Here is a 21,661-nt window from a genome sequence, read left to right as displayed (position 1 = left end):
ACTTCAAGACAGCGTTCACAGAAGTGCCGACTTGATATGGTCGTAAGAAAAATTCTTTTCTTTCAAAGACCGATGTGGAGGTTGGCCAATTCAAAATTAATCTGCCTCACACAATTATCCTTATATCGTGCTCATCTTTTATTTATGTAACCTCGTTGTAACACGAATAGTAGCACCGCAAGCCACAAGAACCCGAATTTAAGATAACAAGGTCGAGAAGCATAAAACAAAGAAAGAAGCTCAGCTAACGAACCCAGCATGGTGTCCCGTTTCGAAAAAGCCCTTGTCTGAGATCAAACAACTGCTCCTCCAGAGTTTGTCCTGGGCATACAGACACGCACGACGTGACAGGAATCCCGTCCTGCGAAGGTGGAAATAACAATGCAGTAAAGATGCAGTGCATAAATATTTTTTCTTCCTTATTTCAACAGTGCCTTTATCCAGTACCAAGTGGACCTTCGTTAAGGAAATCATACAACTTGCCTTTGGTGGACAAAAATATCCGCAGCCAGAGTAGTCTGTCTGTGTGGATAACCCAACGAGGACACCTAGAAATTAAGGAACTTATTCAGTAGTAGGAAATTAAGTCCAGATATCTTGGACAGCATTTTTAATTGCGCGGAAACTGTGGAATACTGTAAGATACTGTTGCGAGCATATTTATCAGATCAGAATAATCTAACCTTCTGACGCGTAGCTAAATCATGTTTTTTTGAAGTGTGTCCTGTGCTCGCTTAGAGTAGTTAAGACTCCCGTAGAAAAAGAATGGGGGTGCGTTATTAACAATACTTGTGACGTCACTGAAATATTGTAAGATACTGTTATAAGCATGCTGTTGGGAATGCTTTCATCTTCCGATGAGTCGCAAAATCAAAGCTTGTCCTGCGCTCGCACTCAGTAGTTAGGACTACCACAGAAAACGACTGGGGTGTGTTTTTGAAATAAACACCTGAAGGCTATAAGCGATGGAGTGCATATTGCAACCGCGCAAAACGATGCAGGACGAAGAGAGTAATTGTAGTAATTGTAGTAATTGCATGCCCAGGTTCCGCGACACAATTGTCTTAAAAAAATTGACGACCCAGCTTAGCAGGGAAATCTTCGAAGCCACTGCATAAAAAAAGAAAATGACCGTTGCATCAGCTCCACTTCAGTATCTTTATCTAAGAAAGAGTTGAACTATCTAGATGCTAACTGGTGCCACGCGCGCCCGCGTGCCTGTGCTATTTGATGGTTTCGGCTATTTATCAGGTGTGGTTACGAATCTTGTATAAATGTGGTTTTCCTTGTAGTTAAACCTAAGTTGAAGTTCCGCGTCTTGTCCTGTGCTTTCCTCTCTTCGTCCCTCGTCGTTTTGCGCGGTTGCAATATGCACTCCATTGTCAACCACCAACTAGCCCGCCTTCACTTGTTACATGGGCTATAAGCGCCCTGAGATGGGTTCATGCAATCCTACAATATGCGCAAAAAATTGCGTTCATAAGCAAATAAAAACTGAAGGAGACACCTAAGCTCCGCTGTAAGGGTATGATGCGATAGCGTAATAGGTTATGTCCCATATATGGAGAAAGCCATTTTCTACTTTACATTCATAGATCACTGGGAGTCCTCATGCCCCCCTCCTGGCGCAGTGGTGCAGCGGTTAAGCGATATACACCACTGCCCTGCGATGGCAGGTGCCCCCAGCGGTGGGCCTTGTACGACCCAAGTTGGTCTTCCCGAGCGACCAATCATTAATTTAACTGCCACCTGCCACGGTGAGATGTTCGCTCCCCATCCGGTGGTCAGGCTGTGATGACATCACAAGGTCACGTGACCTAGGTGGCCCAGCTGCCTCCTATAGGCTGCTCTCTGGGGACCACCTGCCAGAGTCATGCTCGTGACTTTTCGCTCACAACGCCACAACACCGACGCCGGATTTTCCGAGCAACGGGGTCTTTTACGCTGTCTCGTTAAGAAAAGAAGAGCGTACGTAAACAACCCGCCGTTCAAAAAACGCACTTGCCTTGAATTTATGGGTATCATTCACAATTACAAAGTGTATTCGTGTCGATATTCAAGGAACACCCAGAATTTTCGCCCCTTCTACCTTTCAGAAAGGAGGTGCGTTTTGTCTGGGTTCCTTCATGCAGGCATTCATTCAACCGAGGTGGCTGATTATTTAGCAAGGTCAGCTCTTGACGGGTCAGTAACGCATCCCGTCCCGAATTTCAGTCTGCTGGCGATCTCCAGGTTTCAGCGGTTCCAACACATATTAGCCAGGTTGCGCGATCCCTTACTAAATACTACAGATTATCAGCACTTAGAATACAACTGGAACATCCGTTCGCGTAAAACCAGGCAGTGTGAGGTGTCAATGACGCGACTGCGGTGCAGGATTCCCAGTTTAAATTTATACCTATGCAGAGGTGGGTGGTCACCGACAAACCTATGTGACTCATGCGGGGACGTTGAATCTGTGGACCATTTCCTTCTCTACTGTCCAAAGTTCGCACTTCAGAGAAAGATTTACCTGGAGGTCCCTCTCTCCAGGTTAGGGCTCCCGTTATCTCTGCCAGTGTTGTTATCGTTCGGTGCGAGCGCCAAAGGATTTGCATTGGGTTCAAAGTGTGGGAATCTCCATGATTACATACTTGCAACTGGTAGGTTGACTTGCTAGCTCCTTTAAAAGTCTTGGAGTTTTCTCTTTTTTTATTTTCGCCAAAATGTTCTTTGTTATTTCACTTCAAATATTCTCCTGTCGTTTTTCATGAATACATTTTTCAAAATTCACGTTTGGCTCCGATATTTTGTCGTAATCCTATGAAAATTTCCTTCTTTATACCACTATACCTTGCCCAATCGCCCCACGTGGGTATGTGCCATTATAAAGAGGAAGAAGAGAAGGAAACCTTAGCTACACATGGTTTTAGCCTTGCATAATCCTGGCAGGCCGCTTCGATTCATTGGTGCACGGTGGTAAATGGGAACACACTCACCCAGGACACATACACAGACCGCTCCAGTTCTGAGAAAGAACAGGCTCCCTCCCAACATTTTTTGCATTGGGTTTCGGTTACATGCGTCGTAACCTTACAAGCGACTTTTATATTGCTGTCGGAATTTTCACTACCCAGACACGTGATTCCCCAGTCCTTGAGATACCTATACACAGCACACGAGCGCAAGAACAAAGGGTAATGAGGCTATTATTTACAGAAGGTCTACCCTCGTTGCATACAGTTCAGACATTCTTTTCGTAGTTCATCGACCTCTCTACGCGGCCTGCAGAGTCGAGCTCCGAAATGTTTCGCAAACATCGCGCGAGGCCAGCCGGCATTACTTCGAGGAATAATTATTTACATTTTAACTTGTATACGTTTGACATTTTGTTTGCTCACATTTCTATTCTCATTGTTCTGCCAGCAGCGATGACGCATGGCTTTAGAGCAAGTTTTTTTTTATTATTTACCTTGAGGATTGTACAGTTAGTGGAGGTTGTGGGTGAACAGTGAGTACAATTAGCGTATAATTTAAAGCAAACAGATGAAAATTAACAGAGAATTATGATAGCTGGCAATGCCAAATCTGAGCGCAGCTTTTCACGGCTGGCAGGTGGGGTTTCGCTCTGTCATTTGGACAACTGGTTACGCCGACAACGGCGACAACTACGACGTGGAAGCCAGGAACGGGCGCCTGACAGCTGCGCTGTAAAACATGGTTGTTGCGGACCACACAACATTTTGAAATCATTTGAATAAGGTCGTATAACAAATGGCAACATTGTAGAGGGAAAGACAGCCCCAGTTCTGTGCTTTTCGAGGTAAATAAGGAACGAACAAAGGTTTTTTTTTATATACCATTACTCAGTGTCAACTTTAATTGGGGTGAACGTTACGGACAGAAGCATAGTGACGTCCTTACCAGAGCCCATCATGTAGTGACTGATGTTAGTACTGTCTAATGTTAACGAAACAAATGTTTTACCGCATGTATGATAAAAATGTCAAAGACACTAGCAGGACGCTAACGCCTTTCTCGGAATTCTGGACTGTTTTATAACCATTAAAATATCTCGCAGACATTTCACCGTAAGTCGCGGCGACGAATTCACGGCGTTATGTGCGGTGTATTCTTGTTCTCCTCGTCACTTTCTCTCGAATGCGCTGACTGTCAGATGCGCAGTTACCACGCGAACAGAAAATCAGATTCGGTTAACTTCACTTTATATTCATCCATTAAAAGATACACATCCTTAACTTTATATTTATTTGACAAATACGTCTTCTGGAATGCATCTGGTAGGTGAAAACTGAATTTGGGACTTCCAAGTACATAGCAAAAACGTTGCAAAAAAAAACAGCAATCATTGAAGCAAATGGCTATTAGAGATTTGTTCTAGAAAGCATAAAAGTTCAGACGCGAAAAAACAGCGGAATTACAATACTGCAGGGGAATCAGTTGAGGACGAGGCCAAGGAATCTGATCCTGCTGCTTTGCAGTGCGATGTCAGTGTACGCCACTGATCTGTTTTTAATATTTCTGTGTTATCTATTTCTATGCTACCCATGTTATTTGTTTTTACTCATGTATTCACCCACTCCTGCTATGTCTCTCCTCAGAGACAGCAGTATTTATAAATAATAAAATAATAAAACAACCCCCCGATGGTCGAAATTAATACGCAGTCCTTCCCAACTCACTGAAAAACAGCAATACAGAAACTCATGCAGTGCGTCTACTGAGCCGAAGTATCTGGGTTCGAACCCATCCGCGGCGACCGCGTTTCGATGGAGGCGAAACGCTAAAGGCGCCCGTATGCTGTTGTTGTTGTTGTTGTTGTTGCGACTGAGAGAAGGATCAGTGGTAGAATACTCGCCCGTATAATGTGCGATGATATTCCCAGGTGGTCGAAATTATTCCGAGACCTCCGCTACATCACCACTTTCCTCCTTTCTTCTCTCACTTCCTTCTATATCCCTTCCCTTAGGCCGGTTCAGGTGTTCACCGAGATATGCAAGACAGCTACTGCGTCATTTCCTTTCCACAAAAACAATTTTTCACGCGGCAAACGCGTTCCCCATCACGGTGCATCACGCGCGGTCGTCCCGGAAACGCACTCTATACGTTGCTTCGGAAAAATGCGGCAGCTCATTTCCTCAAAAACAATTTTTCACGCGGCAAACGCGTTCCTCATCACGGTGCATCACGCGCGGTCGTCCCGGAAACGCACTCTATACGTTGCTTCGGAAAAATGCGGCAGCTCATGTCTGCAGATGTGGTTTGGTTTAGTTTGATTTATAGGGGTCTAACGTCCCAAAGCGATTCGGCTATGAGGGTCGCCGTAGTGAAGGGCTCCGGAAATTTCGACCACCTGGGGTTCTTTAACGCGCACTGACCTCGCACAATACGTGCACGGGCCTCGAATTTAGTCTCCATCGAAATTCGACCGTCGCGGCCGGGATTGGGCAGATGTGCTCTAACACGTGGGCGGTATGTGGAGTTATGTCGTTCACTGTACTACGGGGGTTACAATAGATGCTGCAGTAGTAGGCCCGGCATAATTTAGACTAGCTGGGGTTCTTGGACATAAACTGACTTTGCACAGTCGAGGGGCATTCTTTCGGTCGAATTTCGACGGAGGCGTTATTATTATTATTGTATTATTTTAGAGGGCCATGTACTATGCGATGTCAGTGCACGTTAAAGAACCCCAGGTGGTCGAAATTGTCCGGAGTCCTTAACTATGGCATTCCTCACTGCCCGAGTCGAATGCATTTCAAACAGCCACCACCGAATACATCAAAAAAAAAAAAAAAAGCCGCACGCCATGGGGTACTCTGCATTGATAAAATAACGCTAAAAATGAATTCTGGAGTGTTGAAACGTTGGCAATGCAAAGTTCATAGATTCCGTCCTGAGGCTTGGAGTTAGGGACGCCATGACTGCGCGTCATATCTGCAGCCGTCGCATTGCGAGGTGCTGAAGCAGCGTTAGCGGCGTTGTAGCCAGGTCTCTTGGCGTTCCATGGGCACGTCAGGCCTTTGTCTGCTTAGAGGATGGGCATATTTGGGGGACTTCACCTTGAACTAAATACATCCTCTCAATACGTGTGCTTCCTTTTTCTAGCTATAAATATTACTGACTTTCTGAGGTTTAAAGGACGTTGCTGACGGCGTTTTTGTGGCGTCCTGTGGGAGGCTACCGGAGCGTTCCTCTGCAATCAATTATCAAGGTAAAATGTGGCATACACGAAACATGAAACTTCTACTCAGCACTGTTGACTACCAACTTTGGTCTTATGGTCCGTATGGGCCTCAATGGGTCCACTCGTAAGGACAGAGGATCGGATGGAATGGATCGGTCATATATTTTTCTCTTTTATGCGTCCAAGCGTTCTCATTTGTAATAGGCGCCACAGCATAGCTATTCAAAATTTGGTTTAGACCACCTGACGTTCTCCAACGCTCACCAAAATGTCAGCACAAAGGTGTTTATTATCCATTTCGGCTCAACCAAAATGCGTTTGCCGTGACCGATAGTGAGCCCTCACCTCTGGCTCTGCAGCAGGACGCAATGTAACTAAACAGCCGCTGCGGTGGCTCATTGATTACGACGCTCGGCTGTGGAACCGAAAGACCCGGGTTCGATTCCGGTCGCGCCAGTCGATTTTCGATGGAGGAGAAACTTCAGAGGACCGTTTACTGTGCGGTGTCAGCGGACGTTAGGAACTGGAGCTAGTGGAAATTTCCGGAGCCCTTCACTACGGCGTCCCTATCATCCTGAGCCGCCTTGGGACGTTAAACACCCATAAATCATGTAACTGAACCGCAGGCGAAGCACAAGCCATTCGGCACTTCATGCGCAGGCTGCAGAGAACATGTCACACTAATTTCTAATCGACATAACGCAACGAACGTTTTCATTGTAGCTCCGGCCAGGCACTGCCCCTGCTCAGCTTGGCCAAGACCTTGCGTCTGCGTCAATTCAAAAATATAATGCCAGAATGTGTATGCATCCTGCTTCACCCGAGTTATGCGTCTCGCAAGATTTAGGAGGCCCTGTAATCGCACAGAAGTTGAACGAACCGCACAAAGAGAAAGCGCTATCTGGTTCCTGCGCGTCCCACAGACGCAGTGGGCGCGCTCCCACTTGAGAGCGTCTTCGCATTTATTATGCGAAGCATACTACTTTAGCTACCACTTCAGCCCTTCACCGTGGTTACACGCCTCTAAATCACGTGATACCTGACGTCACACCACGTGACACGATGACGTCACGACAGTGGAGAAACGGGGGCCCACTTCGCGCCGTCGCTGTGGTTGTGCGCCTCCAAATCACGTGACACGATGATGCCACACCACGTGACACGATGACGTCACGGCAGTGGAGAAACGGGGGCCCACCTCGCACCGTCGCTGTGGTTGTGCGCCTCCAAATCACGTGATACATGACGTCACACCACGTGACACGATGACGTCACGACAGTGGAGAAACGGGGCCCACCTCGCGCCGTCGCTGTGGTTGTGCGCCTCCAAATCACGTGATACATGACGTCACACACCACGTGACACGATGACGTCACGACAGTGGAGAAACGGGGGCCCACCTCGGGCCGTCGCTGTGGTTGTGCGCCTCCAAATTACGCGACACGATGATGCTTCGCATTCTCCAGCAGTCTTAACCAAGTTAAGCCTCAGCCATTTTTGTTTCTGTTCAACAAATAATGCAGGGCATTCCTTTTCGTATTGGCTCGGAGGTAGTACTATATGATGTCCAGAGTAATGTTTCGTTTGGTTTATGGGGTTTAACGTCTCAAAACGACTCAGGCTATGAGGGACACCGTAGTGAAGTGCTCCGGAAGTTTCGACCACCTGAGGTACTTTAACGCGCACTGACATCGCACTGTACACAGGATAAAATAAACGCTTATCAAACCCTTGTTAAAGCAAGCTAAGACAAAAGGTAAGCAACACAATGCACTAAACCACCACCACTTGCCCTTTGCGCCTTATAGCGCAGAGGCGAGCGTCTGTAGTTATACGGTTTGGTTTGGTTTGGTTTATGGGGTTTAACGTCCCAAAGCGACTGAGGCTATGAGAGACGCCGTAGTGAAGGGCTCCGGAAATTTCGACCACCTGGGGTTCTTTAACGTGCACTGACATCGCACAGTACACGGGCCTCTAGAATTTCTCCTCCAAAGAAATTCCAGCCGCCGCGGCCGGGATCGAACCCGCGTCTTTCGGGTCAGCAGCCGAGCACCATAACCGCTGAGCCACCGCGGCGGCTGTAGTTATACGGGCTGGCGAGTCCGTGACAGTGCAGAAGTGGGAGCGAAAGTAAAATAGACAGCGACGGTGCCGGAGCAGATACACGACACTGCTTCGTAAATATTAAGACGCATTGACGAAAACTGATGATGTACGCCGTCAGTGTGAATGTCATCACTGTGTGAAACACTAAAAAGGGAAGATGTGTTCACTGTTTTCCACTTGGCCGCCAGGTGCTCTCCAACGACGACGAGGAGGCTTGGCGACATACTCATCATCATCAGCAGGTTTCTGCGAGAACGAGGGGAAGGGACCTCGCAGAACTCCGCAGCTATAAAAGGAAGAAGAACGCGATAGGAAGGAGTCGTCAGCATAGAGCGTTGGACTGGAGGACTGTTCCGGACATTCGTCAACGCCGGCCGCCACCCAGCGTCACCTGAAATCTTGTGCCAAGTTCCGAGAAATGCGTTCTTCCCGGTCAGCGTTGAGTGGTGAGTGCATTGCACTTTTGTGATGGGGTATGCTGTAGAAAGCTTGCTACTAAAGCCCATCACAACTATACAACTCATTTTTCGCTAGCGTTCCACAGGTCATGCGCAAATTTTCAGATGAGCTTTCTTTTTTCGACCTGAGGACTATTCAATATGTTGATGCTAGGAGTGCATTCGCATTCGATGTCTGAAGGAGCTGCACGAGTTCGCCGTGATATGGGCCCTCGTGAACAAAGCGCGTGCCGCGCGTTTATTGGCAGTGTTCGACGCAAGGAAGATACACGACACGAGACACGACGGCGCGTCTCCATGGTTGTGCCAGGCAGGGCAGGCCCTTACGTGGTTACGTGCCCATGTGCCGTGGCGTCACATAAACTTTTATCGCGTTCGACACACCGAAACAAGATTTGTAATGCGCGTCCGTGGTTCTGCCACATCCGAACGGCTCGGGTTAACTAGCCGTACGAAGCCGACGCGTATGCGGCGTCTCAAAATGTGTTCGTGACGACGAAACGAGGCTTAGGCCGTGGTTCCACCACATCTAGATGCACTTTCTTGAGCCTTAATCAGGTCGCGTCTCGCGTCGCTTACAGAGTGATATGTTCGAGGAGGCGCAGTCGGACATAGAGCTTGTGTCATTGACTGGGCCGCGTCGGGCGTATCTCCCGGGCCTTGCGTACTGGGCGTCTCTTGCGCTGCGTAGAATTTCGCATTACCGTGAATTTTCCGCGCCGGGCGCACTTGTTACCGAGCCTTATCAGCTCTGGCGTCTCTCGAGCCGTATAGATTGTTCTCGTGAATAACGCAACGAAGCTCGACTTAGAGCACGTCTCTGTGACTGCGCCGCGCTGGATTCCTCGCTGAACGACACAACTGTTGCCTGTCTGGCGCCGCATTGTTTTCAGACGTGTTCGGTATGGCAAACGGTCACATAGAACACTTCTCAGTTATAGTGCCACGACAGGTGCTCTGTGTTACAGAGCCCTGTATTAACTCGGTGCCTTGTACATAATTGTAGGACAGAATTGAATTTTCGTCGAGTCGGTTTTGACGAAGTAGCACTTCGAACGCGTCTCCCTGATTGTGCCACGACGGGTGTCCCGTGCTACTGGTCCCTGTTGGAACGGATGCCTGTCTGATGCCTAATAGAATTTTTAAGGCGAAAGCCTTTAATGGCTCATGCTCGCGGTGTCCGTCCGTGCGCTGAAATCGTGCCAACTGTGGCCTCTCCTCCGCGGAGCGGCGCAACCTCCTCCCCGCCTTAGCAACCGGCGCACCGGTGGGGGACGCAGCTGTGCATAGCAACCATGACGTCACACTATTGGTAGAACGAGCGCGCGCGCGTCGGCGGTGGCAGCTACACCGACGCTCCTTCGCCAGACGTCTCGTCGCAGTCGAGTGCGTGAGACGCATGGCTCCGAAGCGACCCAGGGATTCTGCGCCATGCGGTTCGGGGAAGGGGCAGTGGGTTGACCACAAGGCTTTCGCCAAGCACACTTTTAAATTTCCTAAGTGTCTTCGGTAAATTTTTTTAACGCGTTCGATACGTCGAAGGGACACTTAGAACGCTTTGCGGTTATTGTGCCACGGCAGGTTCCCCGTGTTACAGAGCCCTGTATTAACTCCACGTATTTCTATTACAGAAATGTAGTACAGAATTGAATTGAAATTTTTGTCGTGTCGGTTTTGACGAAGTGGCACTTCGAACGCGTCTCGCTGATTTTGCCACGACGGGTGCCTCGGGTTGCGGGGCCCGGTTGGAACCGATGCCTGTGTGGAGTCTAATAAATTTTCTGTCGTGTTCGATACGACGAAACGACACTTAGAACACTTCACACACACCACATATCCTGTTGCGGAACGCTTTCCGAAATGGGTGATCGATCGATGAATTTTTTTTCTTTCTTTACTCAAAGTTCTCTTTGGCACTCATAAAGAAGGAATGCTAGCTAGAGGAGGACTACTGTATTCTCTTGCATCAACAGGAGGCCTTGGCGGTGGGGCCCTCGGTGCAGATGCAGAGGGCGCACGGGTCGGCAGCTCACAAGCGACTTCGTCACGTGGGTGTTGCAAAGCTCCTGTGCCGCGCACTCTCGGCAACCAGGCAGCGGTGGCAGCCCGACCACGGCATCAGGTGAGGAGGACCGCGAACCGCTCGGCCGTTCCCAGGCCTCACTTGAGTCAAGTGGTTAGGGGGATCAGGCATGCCATTTTCGTTACCAAGTGCTCCGGATTCACACAAAAAGCTTGGCCTTGATATACCAGTCGTTCTTCTTTAGGCAGTCAAATATGCGTCGGAATAGTCCATGAGTAATGGTTTATGGTTTAGGAGTTTTAACGCCCAGAGTGACTCAGGCTATGAGATACGCCGTCGTGAAGGGCTCCGGGTTCTTTAACGTGCACTGACATCGCACTGTACACGGGCCTCTAGAATTTCGCCTCCATCGAAATTCGACCGCCGCGGTCGGGATCGAACCCGCGCTTTTCCGGTCAGCAGCCGAGCGCCGAAACTACTCAGCCACCGCGGCGGCGTCCATGAATAATTTCCAGGCTAGAATGAGATTACAACACATGTAATTCACAACGATAGACTCGCGGACTACGCAATGTGAAGTGCGCCAGCCTATTTGTGGTATGAAAAGGCGTCGTGACCATGGGTGAGGCCTATTTTTATTTTTGATCTGTATCGTGGTACAAGGTCCTCAATCAAGACATTTTCTCACTCCTGAGAAAAGGGCTGAGGTTTTTATTTGATGCCTCGAGATCCATGCCCAGCCAAGGGTAGCCGCTGAGACTAGCTGACTTTCTTTAAAGGTTTTGTCTTTAGTCATTTCTAAACTTTTTTTTCACTGTTACTACTAGGTAGCAAAAACTGTTTAGGCCCTCTACACTACCGATCCCTCTCCACGTTTTTATGAAATTGCGCAAGAACCTTTTCCAATACCGTGTGCTTGGTGCATGACGGCCTTCGCTGCCTATGTGTCATTAAGGCTCATGGTGGGCCTCAGATGGTTTAAATTGAACCAGATACTTGGAATTTGGTGTCGATCACTAACATCATCAGCCTGATTACGCCCACTGCATGGCGAAGGCCGCTCCCATGTATATCTATTCAACTTTGTCCTTTGCCAGTTGCGGCCACTGCATCCCCGAAAACTTCTTAATCTCATCCGCCCACCTAACTTACTGCCGCCCCCCTACGCTTGCGTTCTCTTGAAATCCACTCCGTTACCATTAAGGACCAGCGGTTATCTTGTCTTCACATTACATGCCCCGCCCAAGCCCATTACTTCCTCTTGATTTCGACTAGGATGTCATCATTAACCCGCGTTTGTTCCCTCACCCAGTCTTCCCGCTTACTGTCTTTTAACCTTACACCTATCATTTTTATTTCCATATCTCGCGGTTTTGCCCTTAAGCTGAACCCTTTCGTTAGCGGCAACTTTCGTGCACTGTGCGATGTCACGGCACGACAAGAACTCCAGGAGGTGGGAATTATCCGAAGCCTTCCACTAAGGCACCCCTGACAAAAGCCCGAGTCTCTTTGGAATGGTAATCCTATAAAACCAACCGAATCTTCTATAATATTTTGCTCACCGATTCAAACCTACACAAATTTTTCGACAGGGCATCAGCACTTGAGCTGAGCGCTACCCATCATAAAAAAAAATTCAGGGGGCACTTTGACTGTCTAAAGTGCGTAGAGGCGAAAGCGTTTACCGCACCACTTTGACTGCTTCTGTGGCACTGGTGACGTTACCACTCGGTGACATCACACCTAATTAACAAGTAATTTATTAAGTGATGACTAATCATTAATCAATGACTAATTACTAATTAATGATGCTTAAGCTTCGCTGTTAGGAGTGGAACGCGACAGCGTGTTGCAGTGCTGCCAGGGAGTCCACGGAATGCCAATGCCACCACCCGTTCGGCGCGATGCCTTGCCCTCTGAACGCAAGGCTTTTTGAGGAAAGGAAATGGCGCAGTAATTCTCTGTAATCTCGCTGGGCACCCGAACCCCACCACAATGGAAGGGAGGAAGTGGGGGTGAAAGAAGAAAGAGGTGCCGTAACGAAGACAATGAAAATTGTATTCGAGGAAAGGAAATGCTGTCTCACATATCTCTCTGGACACCAGTCATCCGTTTGATTCACAGCTTGCACTGGATGTAACACTGGACGGACAAGAGAATGAGCAATGAAAGGCCCTTTTGCCTTAATACGTACACTCGAAAGAGGTCTGCATAGATCTCCAATGCATATAGATGTTGCAGATTTATCCGGAACCCTGCACTACGGTGTCCCGCGTTGTGTGAGTCGCTTCGGGACATCAAACGTCCCACAGCACACCATCACGCCACACCACACGCCTTTACACCACACCACACTCACGCCGCACCTTACCGCACCGCACTCACCGTACAGTACCATAACCGTACCGTACCGTACCGTACCACTCCATTCCTTACCAGATCGTATGTTGTTTTTTTTTCGAATACCGCTGGACGAGTGCGTTGCAACTGTGCCACTAAAGTTCTCTTTTATTTCGTCTTGATTTGCAGCTTGAGCCCCAGCCTGTGCCTGGAGCGTTATCGCCACGTGGGTGCCACCGACGCCCGGTTCTCATCCAGCAGCCCGCTCTGCGGCAGCAGACAGTCCCAAGGTGAGGATCACTGCCCATGGCTTTGCCCACGTAGCGGACGCGAACACGACTCCAGAGTCCATTGTCTGCAGGCCCTAACTAAAGAACTGAAGACAAGCCTAGAGATATCCGTAATTTGGTACTAGCTTGAAATCCGATGCACAACACTCAGAATCAGGGCCCACTTGCACAAAGCAAATAAGACAATGTAGTTTCTGGTCTAATATTATTCGCGGTCTAAACCCTCGGTCGGTGTTGAGAAAATGCGCATAACTTGTTCACATCGTCGGTGGACGCCTCAAGCAGGCCACAGCAGGCCACAAACGCAGACTGAAAGCATGGGAGCTCTTTTTACTCTGCATTCGTGGCGCACTTGAGGCGTCAACCAACATTTATGCTTCTTTCTTTTTATCAAAACCAAGAGAAAGTTTAGATTCCGAATAAGGCTAGACTGGGAGCTATACTGTCTTATTTGCTTGGTGCAAGTGGGGCCAGGTTTCCGTGAATCATCAGTTATCAGGGGAGTGTACTACACTACTGTGACATTTTACTCACTTTAATAAGCGTGCATAGTTGTGGCTCAAATATAAAGGCGGTCCATCTAGTTCGACCCAAGATATTATAGAGGCGGTAAAACATAGGTTTTTATTTCGGCAGATGTTTCTGAGCACGCCCGTATTCTAAATACCCGCATCCGCTGTTCAGCTTAATCACTGTAATTACGAAACTGCTCAGTCGGCGCGAAACAACTTTCTGGTGAGATGTGCTCTTTTTTTTTCAATTATGCATTGAGAAAGTGTTAAAGCTGTTCTCATCATTTTGGCCTAGTTCTGTGCACGAGAAACCAATCGAGGGGGCATGATTTACAGGATGATGCAATACGACTAGCCTTCAAAAACTAGTGTGGCGTGACTAGTCAGGGTACTACGTATCTGACATGTTCATCATTTGCTACTAATAAGCTCTGTCTGCCGAACCAAGAGGTCGCACATGAAGGAACAAAAAACTTCTGTGGAGCGTACCCGACTTATTTTCTAAAGAGGAGCAAAATTAATTTTCGCCATTAAGGAATGGCACTTGTTTCTAGTTTCTTCTCGGTAGCGATGTGATTTCTAACAGTGGTTTCCACTTCGCATAGCGGGGGGCCTTATGGCTCAAGTGGGCGTCGGTGAGCTCACCGAACAAATGAAGACGCTACCATCGTCTGCAAGGCAGACAGACGTCCGCAAACTGTCGGGTGAGTGTCTATGTTCGGGGTGAGGCTTTTGGCATCCTCTCTCTGCACACAAACGCGTTCTCCTAGTATTTTGTGGAAATTTTCTTGCTCCTACTAAAAGCTGTTGCTGACAGCCTGACAAAGGCGCGCAAAACCACCAACAAGGCAGTAGGTGATGTCTTGATCATGCAGAATATTAAAGTAAATATAAGAAGCTTTACATGCATTAGATGACTAAAAAACATGGACAACGGCAAAGTCAGAGCATACATTAACAAGAATTACATTTTGAAAGGAATTCTGAACGTTGAGCTGCCCGCAAATCCTTTCGGCTGAAGGAAGCCACTCAAAAGCTTGATTTCTTCGCAGCCTTAACATGCAGCACAGCTTGTATAATTTCTTCTGGTATTTTCTGGCCTACTCGTACACCTCAGTGGTCTGTGTTAGAGCGCCTGTAATCAGAAAAATCTGTGTGATGCAATACATTTATACATGTTTTGTCATAAAAATCCTTAGTTATCACAAATATACCATTCAGAATGTATCGCAGTGTGTCAATGTATTAACAATGTATGACATTTCATAACGTGTATATTTGTATATTTTGTAACTACGCTTGTATGAGGTTATAGCATAATTAAGCTTTTTTTAGTAGCGTGCGCGGTTCCAGGCAGCGGCAAAATTAAGCTTTCGTGGTTACCTCAGATTTCGAAAGCTATTGTGGGCGTCTCCGAGACCGGGATACTAGAATGAACGCCAGTGGCAACCTGTTACCCTCGACGCAGGCAGCATCCAGAGAACCCGTGGCATCTGGACCCCCCGATGCCGAGGCAGGAGATCCACGGGCGGAAGTGCTTTCATCGCGTGGGTGCCATGGAAGAAGCCGACGGTCGCTTTCCTCGCCATCACAAAAGAAAGTGAGGAGGAATGCTCAGGGTGAGGAGGACCATGAAATGTTTGCCCAGTTACAACCTTTCTCCAATCGTGTGGCCAGCCTAAATATGCGAGCGTCCCTTGTTGCGATAGAACAGGCCGCTTACACCTAGAAAACTTTCTAATCTGGCTAATGCTCTGACTTGTGCGCATTGTAAGGCCTGCAAAATCTGAAAACTCGCTGTATTTTATGCCTTTACTTCGACAGTTTGTAGTCAGCCGACAACTTCTCGTCAGCCCACTCAGCTCCGAGTCAGCTAGGCCTCGTCAGCTCCGCTTTGAAAGCTTACTCGGAACGTTTTTTAGAGCAAAGACCTCTACTCCTCTCATGATGAGCCAGAAGGTCGTCTGCCTCTTAGATTTGACCTCTAATGGGAGGCGCGTCGCATGCGCAAAATCGTGCGTAGCAGGTGCATAATGTCCACCTTTGTCGCCATAGCTGCGCGCTTTGCAGTCATGTCCACCGATGAGCTGGCTGGCCGCTGGTCGGCCGCTCCTCCTCGCCAGTTGTGTCATGTGATGTGTCACGTGATTACTTCGTGAGCTTGGCAGTCACTTCCTCTGCAGGGCCGGCCGCCGCTCCAGACGCTTGCTCTAGCGCTTGTGGTGCGTGGTGCCTCACGTGATATGCGCTCGGTGAAACAATTTGCTCTCGCTGAAGTCTTGAAACGATAAAGACGAGCCAAAGCTAAACCGTGTGTAGCCCTGCTTAACAGAGATTTCGGTCTGCATATCCTTGCTAAACTGAGCTGTGCCACTTCCACTTTTTTCTGGCATGTCACGTTCATGGAAACCGAGCATGGCAACGGGATAGAGATACTTGTGATAGTTTTGAGATTGTAGTTTAGGTTGCAGCTGCAGGGAAGACTTTAGTCACCGTCTGAGGCTCCCAGGAATGTTCTGCAGAAAATGAAGATGAACCCTTTTCTTCGCCGCAGTATAAGTGGTCACCATCTGCCGCCGAAAGAAAACCATTGGCTAGTTTTGGGTACTCTTGGCCTCTGTTCAGCTACTAACCAGAACTGGCCGAGGGCAAACAGCTTAGGCAACTCTCGCTGCTGGCAGTGTTTAATGCAGGCGAGGTAACACACCTGTCAACATCATGTTGTAACGTACTTGTTGACGAAGGAGGCTTTAATACCAAGTGCGAAGACAGACAAGGCCACGGAAGCTGGGGCAGCAAAGGAGAGAGATTCACACGGCGCGAGCCCTACTTCGTCGTCGTCAGCTATGCACCACCTGGCAGTGCTAGGTGGAAATATCGTGTCTTCTATAGATGACTGCTCCTGTTTAATGTCAGCCTCATGTTGTGACCACTATCAACGGTACATGAATGACTTCGCAGAGCCTTTGATATTCCCTTGGTGAACAGTAATACCCGCTTGTGATGCTGAGTTATAGACCTTGTAATAAATATGGACATGCGCTACAAATAATGTTGCATCCTGTTGAGTACTCCAAAGGCGCCCGTGCACACTGCGATGTGAGCTCATACTAACCCTAGATTGTCTGTCAGAAACCCTCGATTGCGGCGTTACTCATAGCCCATGTGGCACTTCGGAACGTGAAAAGCCATAATTGAAATTTGATTGAAAGTAATATCTAGTAACGTAAATGTTGCATTAAAAGCCTTTTCTGATGCGATTGTTCCTTGACGCACTCGTGCTGCGACTGGGGCGCTAACGTCCTAACTCTTTCCTGATGCTCAGCCGGACTTTCTGGCCAGCCTACCGACAGTACTGGAGCAAAATGCGCCTGCTGGGCCTGGACCGTTATCGTCACGTGGGCGCCACTGAGCTCCAAATCCTGCCCAGCACCCATTCCTTGCCCACTGCGTCGGAAAAGGCGTGCTGAAGGTGAGGAAGACTGACGCGACCATTGCTCCATCGTCCATCCTCCAACGGGTGTAATAATGTAAGGCACAGTGTACAAGGCTCCCCTCATACAAGATGGGCATTGACTTCATTGAAACTTGTCACACAGTCACATGTCACACAATCACTTGTCACACAGTCACTTGTCACACAGTCACTTGTCACACAGTCACTTGTCACGACTGAAAGAGGTTTGGTTTTGGTTTGGGTTTATGGGATTTAACGTCCCAAAGCGACTCAATCTATGAGGGACGCCGTAGTGGAGGGCTCCGGTTAATTTCGACCACCTGGGGTTCTTTAACGTGCACTGACATCGCACAGTACACGGGCCTCTAGAATTTCGCCTGCATAGAAATTCCACCGCCGCGGCCGGTATCGAACCCACGTCTTTTGGGTCAGCAGCCGAGCACCATAACCACTGAGCCACCGCGGCGGATGAAAGATAAGTAGTCGCGATTATTCGAATAGTGGGACAAGTGATACTGACCTCAGATCATAACCATCCTTCTCTATTCAACAACTGAGCTGAGTTCGCCAGAACCACTGAGGCGATCTAGTTTTAGGCTCTCGGACTTGTAAAATTTGTCAGCGTAATTACACGCTTGCGAGGTGTGTACGAATGGCGAGGAACTTCCCGTGCTATGATTTGACCCTAACCTAAAGTTTCTTTTATTTCTGTTAATGAAAGCGATGAGTGATGTGGCCAGTTTTACCTCGTATTCGAAAAAAAAAACTTGTTTTCTGTGGTTTAGAATAACAAGAAACCATGGAAGGAACCGAAGGTTTAGTGCAACCCATACGACGCCAAGGCAGCAACACTGCTTAAATACATGCCTTCTTCTCTGAACTGTTTTTGCATATTTCCGTTACTAAACACGTTCTGCGCAAGTCGCGACGCTACAAAGCAAGGACACTAATGAATCGCCCAAGCAGAACAGGTAATTAGCCAAGTATTGTAAACGTATTCGATAAGGTCGGTCCAGCAAGGGACCAATGTGCAACCATCGATGCGCAATATTGGGGCGATAATCTGTGCTGCTTGAAGTAAATAAAAAGTGATCACGTGGGATAAAATTACGAGGAACTTTAGCGGCTAAAATGGTGAAAGGGGAAAGCCTGAGTGCTGCATTGTATTACGCGATTGTTCACTTCACATTCTGTTGGTGCATTAATTAACTGCCAATTAATGACGCTTAATCTTTGCCTTTGGGAGCAGCGCTGCCAGGGAGTCCACGGAACGCCACCACCCGTTCGGCGCGATGCGTTGCCCTTTGAACACAACGCTTTTTAAGGAAAGGAAATGGCGCAGTAATTCTCTCTCATCTCGGTGGACACCTGAACCACACCGTAGAGGAAGGGAGGAAGTGGGAGTGAACGGAGAAAGCGAAAGAGGGGCCGTAATCAAGCAAATGAAGATTGTATTTGAGGAAAGGAAATTGCGCAGTAACTGTCTCATATATTTCGGTGGACACCCGTCAAAATTCGCGCGAAGTGACGTCACGACCGTTTCGACCAATCTGAAACGCGTACAAATTTGCTAACACGTCTTGGTCAGGACAGTATGAGCCATAAAAGGCTTTCGCCTTAAAATTCTGTGTGTTAGCAAGTGTTCCACGTAGCATCGATTGCCAGCGTGTGATGAAATGGTTTGTCACAGTGCTGCTTGCTTTCGTACCAGGGAGGACCACTGGTGCAAGCGGCCGCGGCAGAGCTCACCGAGCCGCCCCTGTCTGGAAAGCTGTCGTCACGTGGCTGTGTGGCTGACACAGCAACCGGGACTTTTAAGACCGAGGTGAAGTATTTATAATGATATTTCCTAAACATGCTCATTTTCTGGTCACACTGCGGCGGAAAATAATTTTCTATATACCAGGTGTCCCAGAGAAATGTAACCAAGCTTTTAAAGAAACACGGAATCTCCTAGCCACATGAAACCGACTGAGGGCTGCATGGAGTCCCATGACCTAGTCTGCACCATTTCTTCCGTTCTTGACAGTTAATTTGTTACGACTAATTAGCTAACTTCTTAATTACTGACTTGAGGAACAAAGTGTCAATGAAAAAGATGTAGATTCCGTAGCGTCTCTATTACCTCATCGTAGCGTTTTTAAATTAGACGCAGTGATCTGTGCGTGAACTGAGTGCTGTTGAGAGTTGTTTGAGCTGGTCTTTGTATTCTTTTTCTTTTGCAAAGTTTCTTAAATAGAAAAAGCTATTTACTTAGCTTCTCGATATTGCTTGCGGGAGAAAACACGTGAATTCGGAACTTATACCGTTTCGCAAAACAGGAGACTGAAATGTTTGTAACAAGGCACCGCTTACGTATATCTTTCTGTCAGGCCCAAAAACAAATCCCGCCAACAGGATAGCAGTTACTGGTGCATGTATTGGAGCCGCCGCAAGCGCTAAGCTACGTTGGAGAATTGCAGTTTGTATATGCAGACGTTGTCACCCAAACGGACAACTGTCCAAGTTGTCCAGGCCCGTAGCTTGTGAGCGGGGTAGGCGGCCTTAGAAAGCGCGTGGCTGAGGTGTTGGCTGGGATAGCACCTGGGCGCCCTCCATAGATAAGCGGTGCTGAAGCGACGCGGCGACCACGTGGTAGGTTTTGCTTTCCGCGGGCTTTCGCTTTTTCGTCCCGTAAAAATATGTGCATGAATGGCGCCTTGTTCTAAATATTATAGGGCGCTGTTTCTCAACGCTATCTGGGACTCACGAATTTGCACTTCTTTGTTGAGCCGTGAATTTGGACTTATCCTTGAAAGCAGCTAGCGCAAGAAACGAGACGACACAGAGAGAAACACACCACTTCGTGTGTCCTCTCTCTGTCGCCCTGCTTTCCTGTGCCAGCTGTTGGGCTTCTTTCCTGAAGGCCGGTGTTTAAGCCTAAAGTAAGAACTACGTAGAACAAAACGTTTACTGGACGCAATGTTACACGGCTCTTAGCAGCACACGCATTGTTTCGCTCGCATTGTACACTGTCATTTGTAAAAATTTTGTGCATTTGACTAAGACACCTTGCATAGATTAGTATTATGATTTGTAACATGCCGATTTTTAATATTTCAATATTTCGAGAGATATATATAACCGCCGCGGTGGCTGAGTGGTTATGGCGCTCGGCTGCTGACCCGAAAGACGCGGGTTCGTTGGAGGCGAAATTCTAGAGCCCCGTGCGCTGTGCGATGCCAGCGCACCTTAAAGAGCCGCAGGTGGTCGAAATTTCCGGAGCCCTTCACGACGGCGTCTCTCATAGCCTGAATCATTTTGAGACGTTCAACCCCCATAACCGTAATATCTCAATACGTTGTCTTGATTGTGGCTACAGGGTTTCTTTCACAAGGCGCTAAGAAAAAAATTGGCAATGGCTTAGCTCTGCTAGGCCAGGATATACGCAGCGTGAGGTGAGGGTGAGGTGTCCACATCTCGGTGGACACCTGAACCAGAGGGAAGGCGCGTAACGGCCCTCTTGGAACAGTGGACACCTCAACCATGCAAGCTAAGTGGCGGTAGTGACAGGTGTGCGCTGTATGCGTTCGCATTGACAAGTTAGGGTCAGAAACGCGGTGCTGAAGCCATAGGCCGTCGGCGTTCAGTGTGTCCATACTCCGTTTCATACATAGCTGCCAACGCTGCCAAAGGTACGAAAGTAGTCCGCTGCAAAAAACAAGCAAAATGTATCCGTCTGCCTCGCGTCGTGGCTGAGTGGTACGATGCGCGCGCCTGTGTGTTCATTTTACAGGATGCCAAGGTTCGACTCCCGGCTTGGCTGTTTTTTTTTCATTTCTTTTTTTATTTTTATTAAAATCATCATTAGGTAGAAAGTCGAAACTGTCAAACTCTAATGCCTACCTTGAAAAACACAGCGCTCTTTACTTGCTTCGAAGGGAAAAGGCAGTGTAGTCTATTGGCGACGGACGTGATTGCGAAGTGCTTTTCTCGGGCAATGAGCGACTTTTTAGCATGCGGCACACAAGGTGATCTTATTCCAGTAGAGAGACCTTCTTTCTTGAACCTCGCTACTGTCCGAGGGCTCACCCCGGTCACCTCGCCCACAGTTTCGAGAACTTCACGCGCAGTCTTCTCCGGGAAGCGCTTCCTTACGCTAGAGTAAACGTTGACAATCACCTGCTTGCAGTCTTTCGAAATTTTCGGAGGCTTCAGCTTGGAGAATATGCGAGCAGGAGATTTTTTTTAAAGCCGCAGTGGGCGAAGAAAACAAGCGAGTAGGAGATAGCGGTGCCATTTTCGCAT

General features: G+C 48.1%; 1 protein-coding gene and 1 pseudogene across 3 annotated transcripts in view; both read left to right on the top strand.

Annotated features, from left to right (window-relative positions):
- Nucleotides 1-8,606: 8,606 nt before the first annotated feature.
- On the top strand, nucleotides 8,607-19,202 carry LOC149348500 (uncharacterized). Of its 2 annotated transcripts, XM_089588127.1 has the most exons (7): nucleotides 8,607-8,740; nucleotides 10,726-10,874; nucleotides 13,305-13,405; nucleotides 14,523-14,621; nucleotides 15,386-15,536; nucleotides 17,243-17,389; nucleotides 19,086-19,202. In XM_089588127.1, exons 2-6 carry the CDS (start codon nucleotides 10,756-10,758, stop codon nucleotides 17,385-17,387), a joined length of 615 nt encoding a protein of 204 aa, XP_089444253.1. In that variant the 5' UTR covers nucleotides 8,607-8,740; nucleotides 10,726-10,755; the 3' UTR covers nucleotides 17,388-17,389; nucleotides 19,086-19,202. The 2 variants fall into 2 exon arrangements, with proteins under 2 accessions (XP_089444253.1, XP_089444254.1); XM_089588128.1 differs by lacking the exon at nucleotides 14,523-14,621.
- An 18-nt stretch (nucleotides 19,203-19,220) lies between these two features.
- Nucleotides 19,221-21,661, top strand: part of LOC149348499 (THAP domain-containing protein 2-like) — a 35,229-nt pseudogene continuing 32,788 nt past the window's right edge. Inside the window, exon 1 of the transcript XR_016282583.1 lies at nucleotides 19,221-20,008. The product of XR_016282583.1 is annotated as a THAP domain-containing protein 2-like (transcript). The remainder of the gene's footprint in view (nucleotides 20,009-21,661) is intronic.

The sequence above is a fragment of the Amblyomma mixtum genome, chromosome 4 (assembly GCF_055824585.1).
Source record: "Amblyomma mixtum isolate Tamu chromosome 4, ASM5582458v1, whole genome shotgun sequence".
NCBI lineage: Eukaryota > Metazoa > Arthropoda > Arachnida > Ixodida > Ixodidae > Amblyomma > Amblyomma mixtum.
The sequence above is the reverse complement of the archived record's forward strand: the minus strand, read 5'-3'. Positions and strand labels throughout refer to the sequence as shown.